At 37.1% G+C, this 12,901-nt stretch overlaps 1 protein-coding gene and 1 long non-coding RNA gene across 2 annotated transcripts in view; both read right to left on the reverse strand.

Annotated features, from left to right (window-relative positions):
* Positions 1-4,192, reverse strand: part of LOC144971751 (uncharacterized) — a 5,205-nt gene extending 1,013 nt beyond the window's left edge. The window contains exon 1 of the long non-coding RNA XR_013645179.1: positions 4,074-4,192. This is a non-coding gene — a long non-coding RNA (uncharacterized LOC144971751). The remainder of the gene's footprint in view (positions 1-4,073) is intronic.
* Positions 4,193-11,577: 7,385 nt separating this feature from the next.
* LOC144971752 (uncharacterized) overlaps positions 11,578-12,901 on the reverse strand; it is a 37,980-nt gene continuing 36,656 nt past the window's right edge. Inside the window, exon 14 of the mRNA XM_078912824.1 lies at positions 11,578-11,799. Coding sequence (XP_078768950.1) covers positions 11,620-11,799 — 180 coding nt within the window. The 3' untranslated portion in view covers positions 11,578-11,619. The remainder of the gene's footprint in view (positions 11,800-12,901) is intronic.

The raw sequence follows: 12,901 nt of genomic DNA on the forward strand, positions 1-12,901 counted from the left end.
TTCTCGTTCAGTAGAGCCAGATCATCTGCGAAATCTAGATCCGTGACAATCATAGCTGGATTGCGCCTACTTCTTTGTCTATGCAGCGTGAAGCCCAGCTAGTTCTCCATGCCAGCGTAGGTCTTTCTCATCACATAGTCCAAGACAATTGCAAAGAGATAGGGGGCTAATGTATCACCTTGAAGCACCCCTGCTTTGATCTCAAACAGCTCAGTTTCACCATCTGGAGAGATAACCTTTGCCCGTGTGTTCTCATACATTCTTTTAATAGCAGAGAGAAGTTTAGGAGGTATACTATATGCTTTTAAGATTTTCATCATGGTAGGGCGATGTATCGAGTCAAAGGCCTTCTTAAGGTCTACGTATAGAATGATTGCCTTCTTGTTGTGACTTTTTACCCCTTCTATTAACCTTCTCAATGCCAGGAGGTGAGCAGTCGTGGATCTTCATGGTCTGAAGCCGTTTTTACAAGGACGTAGATGAGGGGCTATCTCTGGCTGGACTCTGTTGAGGATCATCTTATTGGCGAGCTTGGCAGCTATAGCGGCAAGGCTGATTCCCCTGTAGTTGGAGGTATCACTTAGGTCTCCTCCCTTTGGGACTGGAATCAGATCAATTTCCGACCACTGATTTGGTTTTTCATTCTTGTTTAGTAATTCATCTGTAAACTCCAACAGGATATCATCCCTAAGTCACAGTACTTCCATACTTCAGGCGGGATGTCATCGGGTCCGGATTGTTTTCCATCACTGAGAGACTTTTTGGCCTTCTTTATCTCATCCACTGTAAAGTCACTCTCGTCTATACATATATCTTGCAGAATTGGTTCTAGGTCTACGTCGTCTTCCGTTGCTCTGACTGGATTTTCTCCCAGAAGTGTTTGGAAGTGTGAAAACCATTTCTGCCTTCTTTCTTCTTTTGTTTTACCCCTGTGGATCCCTTGTTGACTTGCTTTCCTACCAGTTATTCTATTTATCAGTTTCCAGCTTTCACCGTGTTTGCTTCTCTCGTCAGCTTTCTCCACTTCCTGGATGAGACTATCTAGCTCTCGTTCTTCTATATCCCTATAGACAGTTTGTATTTTCTGTTTTGATATCTTCCACCTTTCTTCGTTTACTGAGTTTGGTGTTTGTTGGTGTTGGTTGAAGGCATCTTGAGCTTCTTTTATAGCTTCAACAATCAGGACCTCAGGCTAGTACTAGTACTGCTCATGACGTGGCATCCCCAAACCCGCAAGGAAGGGACGTCACCGATTGCCGAAGGGTTTCAGGATTCTTAAAATGTAAAGAATACAAGCAAGTTGGAACTCTCAACACATGAACTTTAAAGGAAGAATACAAAAGAAAAGAACTCGCCAATATCTTCAACGAACTCAATTTCTCTATTCTTGCAATATCAGATCACAAGATTGTTCACACCAAGGAAGACGATATGGTCAAATACTGGAGGTTGGAGAACTGCACTCTTATCACTACCAGCGCCTGGCGAAACACTCAAGGTGCAGCTGTAGGAGGATGAGTAGGAATTTTAGTGAACAAACAGAGAAATCTCTAGCTGAAGTCAACTCTGTCAACATGCGGATAATGGTAGCTACTTTTAATGGAAATCCTAACACAACAGCGATATCAAACTACGCACCAGTTGAGGGAAGTGTCGACTGCGAGACCCATTATAACAAACTCTCAGAAACCTGCAATAAGATTCCCAAGCACAACTTCCTAATTGAGTGTGGTGATTTCACTGCTCATATTGGTGAAAAGGACGCATTTCCACGTACCATGAAAACACCAATAGCAACGGCTCTTTTCTCCTAGAACAAGCCAACGAAAGTAACCTGGCTATCACAAACACGCTGAGGAGAAAGAAGAAAGGCAAGCTATGGACATACATGTCAGACATGAATGGCAGAAAAACACAGATTGACTACATTACACTGACTTCAATAGTCATGAAATCTTTAGAAAAACTTGTTCTTGTTAAAATTAGGAATCAGTTTATGCCATTGAGTGATAGTCATCAATTTGCTTACAAACCAGGACGTGGCGTAGAGGATGCCATTTTGCTGTTTACAAACAACATCTACAGGCATCTAGATCACGCTAGGAGCTATTGCAGATTGCTTTTTGGAGATTTTTCTTCAGCGTTCAATACAATGCAACCTCAGTTGGTTGTTCAAAAATTGACTAGTCTGAATTTAAACAAGTATATAATTGCTTGGGTGCTCGAATTTCTTACGGAGAGAGCACAATATGTTCAATTAGGGCAAAACAAATCTTCCTGTATAACTACAAATACTGGCGCTCCTCAAGGTTGTGTATTGTCCCCTGTATTATTCACAATATACACGAATGACTGTAGAAGTCAAAACCTGAGTGTACCTTTAATAAAGTTTGCAGATGACACCGCTCTTCAAGGCCTCATAACAAATGGCAACGAAGTGGCTTATAGGCAAGAAATTGATAGATTTGTGTCTTGGTGTGATGCCCACCACCTAGAGCTTAACATAAGCAAGACAAAGGAGCTAGTGATTGACTTTAGGAGAGTGAAGGAACCGATAGAACCGTTAAAATTAAAGGACCAATTCGTCCAGCGAGTTCCTCACTACAAATACCTTGGTGTAACGATTGATGACAGGCTCAAGTGGGATGAACACTTGAAAATAATTAGGCATAAGATGTGCAGACGTACATATTTTTTATCGAAACTCTCTCAGTTTAGAATAGATAAAACTCTCTGCACATTATTTTATAGAGCAGTAATCGAAAGTGTTTTGTCATTTTGTATAACAGCTTGGGGAGGCAATTGCTTAGCAGTGGAAAGGAACAAAATAAATTCAAATATTAAAAAATCCATTAAACGCTATATAAATGATGTTGACGATGTAGATCTTTTATACGAGAATTTTGTATAAATAAAATAACTAAAATATTAAATGACCGTATCATCCACTAAGACCATCAATTACTATGTCAGAAAGAAGTGGTCGCCCTTTCTCTATTTCAACGAAAACAGAGAGACACCGAAAATCTTTTCTGCCGTCCAGTATTAGGCTTTATAACAACAAGCAATAATCATTTTAATAATTATTTCTCATTTTTACTTTTAAAAATATAAATATTAATTTATTAATTTATTTGTTTTGCAATCTTTTCAATTTTCAATTTATAGTGACAGTTTTAACTATTTTACAGTGTTGAAATTATTCATATTATAAAGCGCAGCTCTGGTTATAGAGCTGCTCCTTTTTTATATATATATATATACATCCTATTTCCATTGTATTTTTATCTTATGTGTAAATTATAACACGTCTGTACAAAAAATTTCCTTTTTGGGATGCAATAAAGTATTATTATTATTATTATTATTATTATTATTATTATTATTATTATTATTATTATTATTATTATTATTATTATTATTATTATTATTATCCTAGTGAATAGAAAGTGGAAGAACTCAGTCCACAATGTCGAAGCATTCAGTAGCTTCAGTAGCCTAGGAGGAGATCACCGTCTCGTATCTGCCACAATTCGCTTGAGTCTTCGAAAAAGCAAATCAACACCGTCAAAAGTGAAGTATGACTGGTCCTCTCTAAAAGACTCAACTATACAGAACCAGTATACTATAGAGGTGAGGAATAGATTCACAGGACTTTGTACGGAGAAGAAGATCCAACGGAACGATATGAGAAACTCATAAAAGCAAACCGGGGCACAGCAGAGAAGCTAGTACTGAGGAGAACAAAAGTCACGAAAAGACCCACCTCTAATCACCCACTGATTGTTGAAGCTAGAAAATAAAAAATAAAAATAAATTTAAATTACCCTTATCTTGGCAAAAACTCTCAAACTTGGTGTAAAATGAGTGCTTCGCTGTTAACAATTCTTCTTCTTCTTCTTCTTCTTCTTCTTCTTCTTCTTCTTCTTCTTCTTCTTCTTCTTCTTCTTCTTCTTATTATTATTATTATTATTATTATTATTATTATAATCATCAATATCATCATCATCATCATCATCATCATCATCATCATCATCATCATCATCATCATCATCATCATCATCATCATTTACCTGTATTGATGGAAACACCCTCTATGAAAGCCGAAGCTGGTTTAAAAATAAGAATAAGGAAGACCAGGGCCAACTTCTCCATGTCTGCAAATTTCCACTTGTACCCGAAAACTAAGTGAATCAAAATCAGCAAAGAGTTCAGAACTTGAACCAACCAAGTAAGTGAATGATATGAAAATGATGAATGCTGTGTATAATGATAATTAGAATGTCAACGAATTAACTGTTGTACTCCTAGAAAACACATAACATTTAAAATTTTGACCAGAACAGTCGTCCTTGAAATACCTATAGATTTAAATGAACCTCATCTTCAAAAAAACCTCTCAAACCTGGGTTTCGCGAAGTCTTCTTTAAGGCCCAGGTTTGAGACTTTTGAGAAGATTGTGGTCATTTAAATTGACTGATATTTGAAGGACGAGTTTTCTGGCCAGTTTTTAAATATGTGATTTTTCAGCGTATGGCAGTTAACTGGTAATTTTCAACTGGGATTAGACAATATTTTTTTTTTATTACAGTGGCGTCTTATCATTCCGAATATCTTCGTTCCTAGACATTTATATTTTGATACTTAATAATAATATACAGCACATTACACCCTTTAATAACAAGATCAAAGCGCTTTATAATACCACAACACCATTTATTCTAACGTAAAATCTATTTCTAAGCAATAATAGTAATAATACTATTAATAATAATCATAATCATAATAATAATAATAATAATAATAATAATATAATAATAATAATATTATTAATAATAATATATAATAATAATATAATAATAATAATAATAATAATAATAATAATAATAATGATAATATTGTCATCATCATTGTTATTATTATTATTATTATTATTATTATTATTATTATTATCATCATCATCATCATCATCATCATCATCATCATCATCCTCAACAAGTAGTAGCAGTAGTGGTAGTACTAGTAGGTTGAGTAGATTTTTTAAGCAGTTGATCATTCAATGCTTTACCATTTTTCACCTAATTGTCTGCATGGTTTACTACTTGTGGGGCACTCGCTTCATGAACGGTGTTTAATGGATTGGATTGGTTTCATGTCATAAGCTCTCATTGCAACAAAGAATATTTTTCAAAGACACAGTCTTTACCAGATTTACGGGAGGTGAAATTATTTTAAAGTTTGGTATTTACATATGTTATAAGTACACTTTTATACGGTTGTCAAAAGTGGACGCTTGACAACGAATGTAAAAGGAGGTTAGAGGCATTTATGCTGTGGCTGTATATAAGAATGTTGAGGTTATCATGGATCGACAAGTATACGAACGAGGAAGTGTTGGCTAAGTTAAGAAAGGGACGAATGTTGATCGATATCATCAGAGAGAGGCAGTTACGGATTCTGGGACATGTGTGGAGAAGAGATGGACTAAAAATGTTGGTTTCATCTGGGTTGAGAGAATAATGAGTGCAAGGGGAAACAAAGAAGAACCTTTCTAAATAAGCTAAGAATGACCAAAAGTGATTTCAAAAGCAATATATATTTCATGCGCACCGCAGAGGATCGTGATTCGTGGAGACAGCTGACCGGCAACGTGCTCAAGAGTACAGCCACGATGGATGATGATGGTGAATTACATTTAAGTAGTTGATCTTAACCATTTTCCCCTAAGTGTCTGCATTGTTCACTACCTGTGGGGCAATGGCCTCGTCAACGGGATTAACTGGGTTTGAATGGTTAGAGTTCATAATCTGCATTATACAATTTTGATGCCTTGAGTAAGATGTGTAAACGTAGGTTGAAAAATAATTCTTATTCTGTCTGAGGAGGTCTGAGGTTCAGTTCCCAGTTTTTGGGGATGTTTTTTTTTCTTTTTGCATTTTTTTTCTCTTGCTTGGTCTGGCACTTGGGGTCCTGATAGATCAGTTAGGAGAGTACAGCCTCACATGCAAAGGGACCAAGATCGACCCCGGATGTACTCGATATTTTTTTTCTGACCCCCAGTTCATACAACAGTGACTAGGTAGCTAGGTCTGTTAGATCAGGCGGAAAGTACTTTGCGATAGCTTAGGATCCTATCCAAAGGATAGCAATTCAATTCCGATTGTCCGTTTCATACAAACAAAAACGCGATAAACCCCGTCGTCATAGGCCTAATCTGGCACTGTTTCGAACAGGCTTTTCATATCTTTATCTTACATCTGTTCCTTCTACCAAATTTGTGACTTTGAAACATCCAAAAATACATACCCAGACTGTCAGGAGAAGATCTTATCACAAATGTCCCACACAATTAGTCAGATAAAAAAAATCTATTTGATGAAAATCTCTGAGGAAATGAGTTTACCATCGATTGTCCCCCAGGTTGTGTCTATTGCAAAGAAAACATTGATATGTGTTCTCAACTCTCGAGCGCTTTGAGGTTTCGACGAAAGGCGCTATAGCAATATGCTTCTTCTTCTTCTTCTTCTTCTTCTTCTTCTTCTTCTTCTTCTTCTTCTTCTTCTTCTTCTTCTTCTTCTTCTTCTTCTTCGCCTTCTCCCTTTTCTTCTTCGCTTTCTTCTTGTCTCTAATTACGGCTAGGCGAAACACAATATTAATAATCACTCCTACACATACTAGTTTAAATGGCATTAAATAATTTTAACACAATGTATGCCTATCACCCACCCTCATTCACACATATTTCTCGCTATGAACAGAACTTTCGAATTCCCTATAAAGCTCTAAGTAGATTAAATGGGAGAGGGCGATATTGATCACTGTCGTAGTTTAGATGTGTCTCTCTCTGGAGTTGGAGAATCACAAGGAACCAATAATATTCCAGGATTTGGGCTTGCCTAGCCCATTACTGGTTGTTTCTTTAGACCAATCGTGTTCTGTGTGTCATAACTGTTGGCGTCTGTAATCTTGTGAATTCCTAAATTGGTGGGTTATGTGTGGCAGTTATATTGACGATCAAAAACATGGCCCACTCGTCTAGCACCTAGGTGAGAATGGGAGCCATCTATATTTACTTTCCATGTGCTCGAGGTCATTGGTCACATTGCAAAATGTGCTCAAAGTGACCCACATAGTGAAAAGTGCTCACAGCTTTCGAATTTTCTAACATCACGATTGGTCATTTTGTCCTGTTTGACACATGTGCATGGTTACAACATTCATAAACAAAGCAGCGTGTTTATAGTTTTAAAGAAATATCCAATCATTGTACAGCAACAAATCATGTGATTGATGACTTGGTTGGACGAAAACCTGAATATAGATCGCTCCCATTGAAGCAGGTTCAATGCGGTGTCAGCTCCGTAGTTATAACACATGGCCTTTTAAAATTTTGCCTAGGACGATAACGATTAACACCTGGCGACCCGTGAGATACGCGGAGTAGGTATTGAGAATATGTATTGAATTATTTATAATCGTGGGAAATTTGAGAGCGATCGAAATATATCACTACATCGGACAGTCGATATAATGTAAACAATGGCAGTGATTGGTAAACATAGCCAGTTACACATGTTCTACTATCGATGGTATAATGTCTAAGTAAAATACCCAGTGTTCTCCCACTTGATCAAAAGAGCAAACACAGTAAATTATGTGTAAACTTAACGTTATCATTGAGAAAATCGTGTCATAACTAGTCATCTGGCGGCACAAAAACAATAACAATGATCAGAGAGAGAGAGAGAGAGAGAGAGAGAGAGAGAGAGAGAGAGGGGCGGGGGAGAGAAAGAGAGAGAGAGAGAGAGAGAGAGAGAGAGAGAGAGAGAGAGAGAGAGAGAGAGAGAGAGAGAGAGAGATCGATGTAATTCACGTTGTTGGTTATAAACAACCAACCATGCCTGCCGAGCACGTTTGAAGGTGTGTCACAAATTCCATGTTTTGATTGGACAAAAATCTACTGGCAATTTGCCTGATACTAACCGTAGCCATCGTAAACTTATAGCCCGAGCCTGAACAAAACATGACGTCAAAAGACAAGTCTTGGGCCACAAAAGAATACAAGTCGTGAGTCGCATTAAACAGTTCACATAAAGGGACCGCTTGTTTCCTTGCCCGCTAATAAAGGCAATTGGATTCAATAGTCTGATGTCACGCAGCCCGGCAACGGCGGCCATCTTGGTTCTAAACAAAGAAAATCATTACTTATTATTATTCAAGCTGGTTAGAACTTTTCATATGTCTTGTGATCAGAATGTGTAAAAGTCAAAACATGATCAAATTTATGTGGTTTTTTTCCTCTGGATAAGCTTTTATGCTCGACGGAGAAATATTTCATACGGGCGTCCGCCATTGTTCCGATAGTTTAGAGCCAGTGTTGCTAAGTTACACACGTCATTAGGCGGTCCACAAACCTAAAATTGACGTCAAATTATGGGTCTTAGTGAGTTTTAGTGTCAGGCTATAAGTTAACGATAGCTACAATATAACTCCGTTATGAGTGGACTTATATTTTAGCTATGCGTATTGGTAAAATACTCACGATATCAGCCAGTCGGATTAACGTACTAACACACAAAATTCTATGTCAACTTAAACGTTTATAGTCTGATGTATGTCGTTTAGTGAGAACTTATCATTAAAATGGCTGTCTAAAAACAATTACAAAGAGCTGAGTGACGTCAATTTCATTCCAGCAATGAATATGACTAACTCACCGATCAAGGGGACTGAAGCACGAAGCAAAAGAATTCATTCGTTAAGAAGTTGGCAGAAATATCATGACATATGTACGTAATCCCCCCCCCCCCCAGTCCTGAAATAAAAGAGCGAAAAATTGGAATTCCGATTGCTCAGTTGGTAGAGCACTCCCCTCACAGGCAAAGTGATTGGTATTAATCCCGTGTGCAGTCGAGGTTTAGTTTTTCAGACCTTTCTTCTCAACCAGCAGTGATTGGGTAGCTGGGTCTATTAGATCTGGCGGGCAGTATTTAACAATAGACTAGCTTCCTATCCAAAGTATAGAAGGAACACAATTGAGGTCACTCAGCTCTTTGCTGTTAGTTTTAGCCAGCATTTTTATAATTAATTCTCATTAATTTCTATCAATCAGATTATAAACGTATAAGGTTACACATTGTGTTGTGTGTTGGTACGTTATATCCGGCTGGCGAAATGTGTGAGTCTTTTGGCTAAACGCACAGCAACAATATGATGCAATTGTACACACCGCTTAACGCTACACATACCGGGATAAACTCCTTCTTGCTTGGCCTTATGATTCTAAGTGACCGCTTTTTTAAAACGAAATTTTCTATTCCAACACGACATTCTGGCGGGTGTTTCTGTTAATCATTGTAAAACTGACAAGCATTTCGAACCACCATACGTGTTTTCCCACTCAAATACCGATGCTGTGCGTTTAGCCAAAAAAAAAAACTCACATCCTTCGCCAACCGGATATCACATAGACACACACATACACACAGACACACACACACACACATACATACATACAAATATAAAAACGACTAACAATTGTCCATGACAGCGGTTTCTATACTATGTGTGCGTGTGTGTGTGTGTGTGTGTATGTGTGTGTGTATACGGCAGTTAACTGGTTAGCAATCAGAGTGAAGAAATTGTTTTCTTAAAAACTCAAGAAAATAAAGATTTTGAATATCCTCAATTGAGAAAATAATATTTTTATCAAATTTCAAAATTCAGTATCTAGATTCAATTTGTGACCATTTGCGGCAATGTGTCGAAACGAAATGATAAAAGATAAGTTGGGTTTCAAGTCAAAACAATAACTTATTATAAACGAGTATTAAAGAATTAAATTTATTTGAAGTCTACAACAAAACTCACTCTCCTCAGCAAAACATTTATTTTGGTTCATTTTTAAAGTTAAAGATAAAAATCAAATTTAAGACAGCCACTTTGACTCAAGTTTTATAAGTTAAAGACTAAATCAATTTAAAACATTTACTTTGAATCCAAGTTTGTAAATTAAAGATAAAATTCAATTTAGAGCATTCACTTTGATTCACAATTTATAAGTTAAAGATAAAATTCAATTTGAAACTAATATTTTGACTCAAAGTTTATGAGTTAAAGATAAGATTCAATTTAAGACAATTGCTTTGACTCAAAGTTTATAGATAGTTCGAAGATGACGTCACTCAGGTCTTTGTTATTGTTTTTTGCCATCCGCGTTTATGAGTAATGCTCACTGAGCTGTATTAACCCGAATATAAACGTTCATGGATACACACAGTTTTGTGTGTTGGTCCGTTATACTTCCGGATGGCAATGTTATGAGCTTCTTAGACAAGCGCATACTATCTATAGTCATTTACAAAAGACACGAGACAGTTTGTATTTGCTATTGCCTCACATAAGAGAAAACATATTGGTACATTGTATATATTTTTAAAGAAGTAGACATTTTTTTTTCATTCTGTTGATGTATTAACTCATGCCTTTATTGACACGATTGAAAAGCAGATGCGGTCCGCCAAACAGGTCAGTACCAACGTGTCTCCTTAATCCCATAGAACATAATATTATGTGGGACTGTAATAATGCTAAAAAATTTTAAAGCAAAATAAGAACGATGAATTGTTGGACAGACTAAATACAATTTGGAATTATACCAACAGAATCAGTCCATCAGCTGTCATCATCGACGAGGCGAAGGTGGTGGACTGACAAAATACTAAAGCAGGTACATCATGTTTGCTGATTTCAATTTTGTGCTCGATTTTGAAAAATTGATTTTTTGAAGAACTTGTTTTAAAATCTGCGACTTTTTAACAATTATTACAATACATTTAAATATGCGCCAAAAAAAAAAAAAAAAGAAATGCTGGTTATGTCTAGGTTTCCAATAAGTCTACGTCATTCCATTGGTCCCAACCAGTATCGAACTATTAGCGGAAACTGTCCGCAACCTGTCTAGTTTCTTTTGTAAATGACTATAGCGTAATGCTTTATACGGGGTCCCTAGCCCACAGCAACGCTTAACATATAGGATGAGACATGACGCCTGTTAGGCGAGATAATATTTTTTCCCGACAGACAGCGCTGTAAACGGCCAGGTACTCATTTTACACCTGAGTACGGTTAGAAAATGTAAATAAAGCCACTCCAAGGACTCAACTATGCGCGGCTCAGAGCGGGACTGGTACCCAGGACCTTCCGATCCGAAAGCGAGTGTCCTACCACAAGACCACATAAAAACAATAAACTATTTCAACAACAGAGCCACAACAAATGGTAAATACAGTGAAGTGTGTGTAAAATACATATCCGAATTTAATTATATAATCAAGAACACATTATAATGTGTCTACAATTAGATTCTTGTTGGTGTGTAATAATATTCTTTCTACAAATGGTCAGATGGTTACGTGTATCATGAACTGTCAAACTGTTAAAGAAAAAAAATACCATATAACTAATGGGTATTAGCTATTGAGTAGAATAAAATTGTGTTGTTTTCAGATAAAATGATAAATAAATCATTGTAACTTCACATCATTAGATTTTTAAAAATGCAATTCATAAAAAGCGTTGTTTTAGAAGACATCAACATTTATTTATTTATTTCAACGATTATGATTCGGCATCCGGGGTCGAATTAAGTTTTGAACAATCATAGTCCATGATGGTGGTCGCTCCGAGTAGAATGTATTTGCCGCACGATGAGTCTTCGACCATCTCCTGTACCATTTCACATATCATTGAACTTGGGGCACAGAAACTCTGGAAACATCTGTGCATCAACAGTAACACCTAGAGGGAAAAAGGGGAGGGGGGGGGGCGTATAGAGAGGAGGTAAAGAGAAAATGCTAGACAAATTTATAAATGAAAAGATATATGTTCCAAAGAAGTCACGCCTCTCCAATCCGAACACCTCAATTCCCAGCATTATATCCAGATTACAGAGACCCCCGGAGAGTGGAATCAGTCCCTAAAGAGTACAAATATAGAAAAGGAAAATCCGTCCCCAGGCATCCTATCCGGATAATGGAGACATCCGGATTGTGGAGTTTGACTACAGAAATGTGCTTTGAAGGCAATAGGCTTCAATATTCGCGATGTCACTTCCCTCGTATTGGCGTATAGTAACTTAGTAACTGGTTCAAAACTATCGGAACAATGGCGGACGCCCTTATGAAATACTTCTCTGACGAGCATAAACATGTATCCAGAGGAGAACAACATTATAAACCTGATCATGTTTTGACTTTTATACATTCTGATCACATGACATGTGAAAAAGTTCTAGCCAGCATGAAGAATAAAAAGTACCGATTTTCTTTGTTTAGAACCAAGCTGCTGGTTGCTGGGCGGACGTGACATCAGACTATTGAATACTAATAAGGATCGGTGGGTTCAATGTAGTCCCTTGAAATAGATACGATGTCAAGGGCGTCAGAAACTAACCGTGTAAGCGTGAGAGAGATGATTTTGAAAAAAAAAATATTTAAAAACGAGGCTTCTGCAAAAACACTTAATATGTGTGTTTAAATCTCTTAACTATTTCAGAAGTTTGTGTTGGTTGGTCATAAGGTGGAAGAGGATTTGGCTTTGAGATAAATAAAAAATAATGTTATCGTTCATGGCGCTGAATGGTTTGAGTCGGATACTAAGTTTGGTCAAGTTTTAGTCATTTTCTGAGGCCGTGCTTGGAGCTTAGTCTAAGATTAGTTACTAGGATAATCATAGAGTCGACAAAATAGCAGCTTTTTTTTAGATTGGGAGCTTCGATTCGGAAGGAAAATACGTCGGTTACGAATGACAGAGGCAAGAAGTGTCCTGTACTCAGTGGCGTGGCGTATTGACGGCATATGGTGGTGCCATGATTAGAAGAAGAAAAAAAAAATCTAAAACA

This window comes from Berghia stephanieae, chromosome 4 (assembly GCF_034508935.2).
Source record: "Berghia stephanieae isolate SIO BIC M18660-M18661 chromosome 4, UCSD_Bste_1.3, whole genome shotgun sequence".
Taxonomy (NCBI): Eukaryota; Metazoa; Mollusca; class Gastropoda; order Nudibranchia; family Aeolidiidae; genus Berghia; species Berghia stephanieae.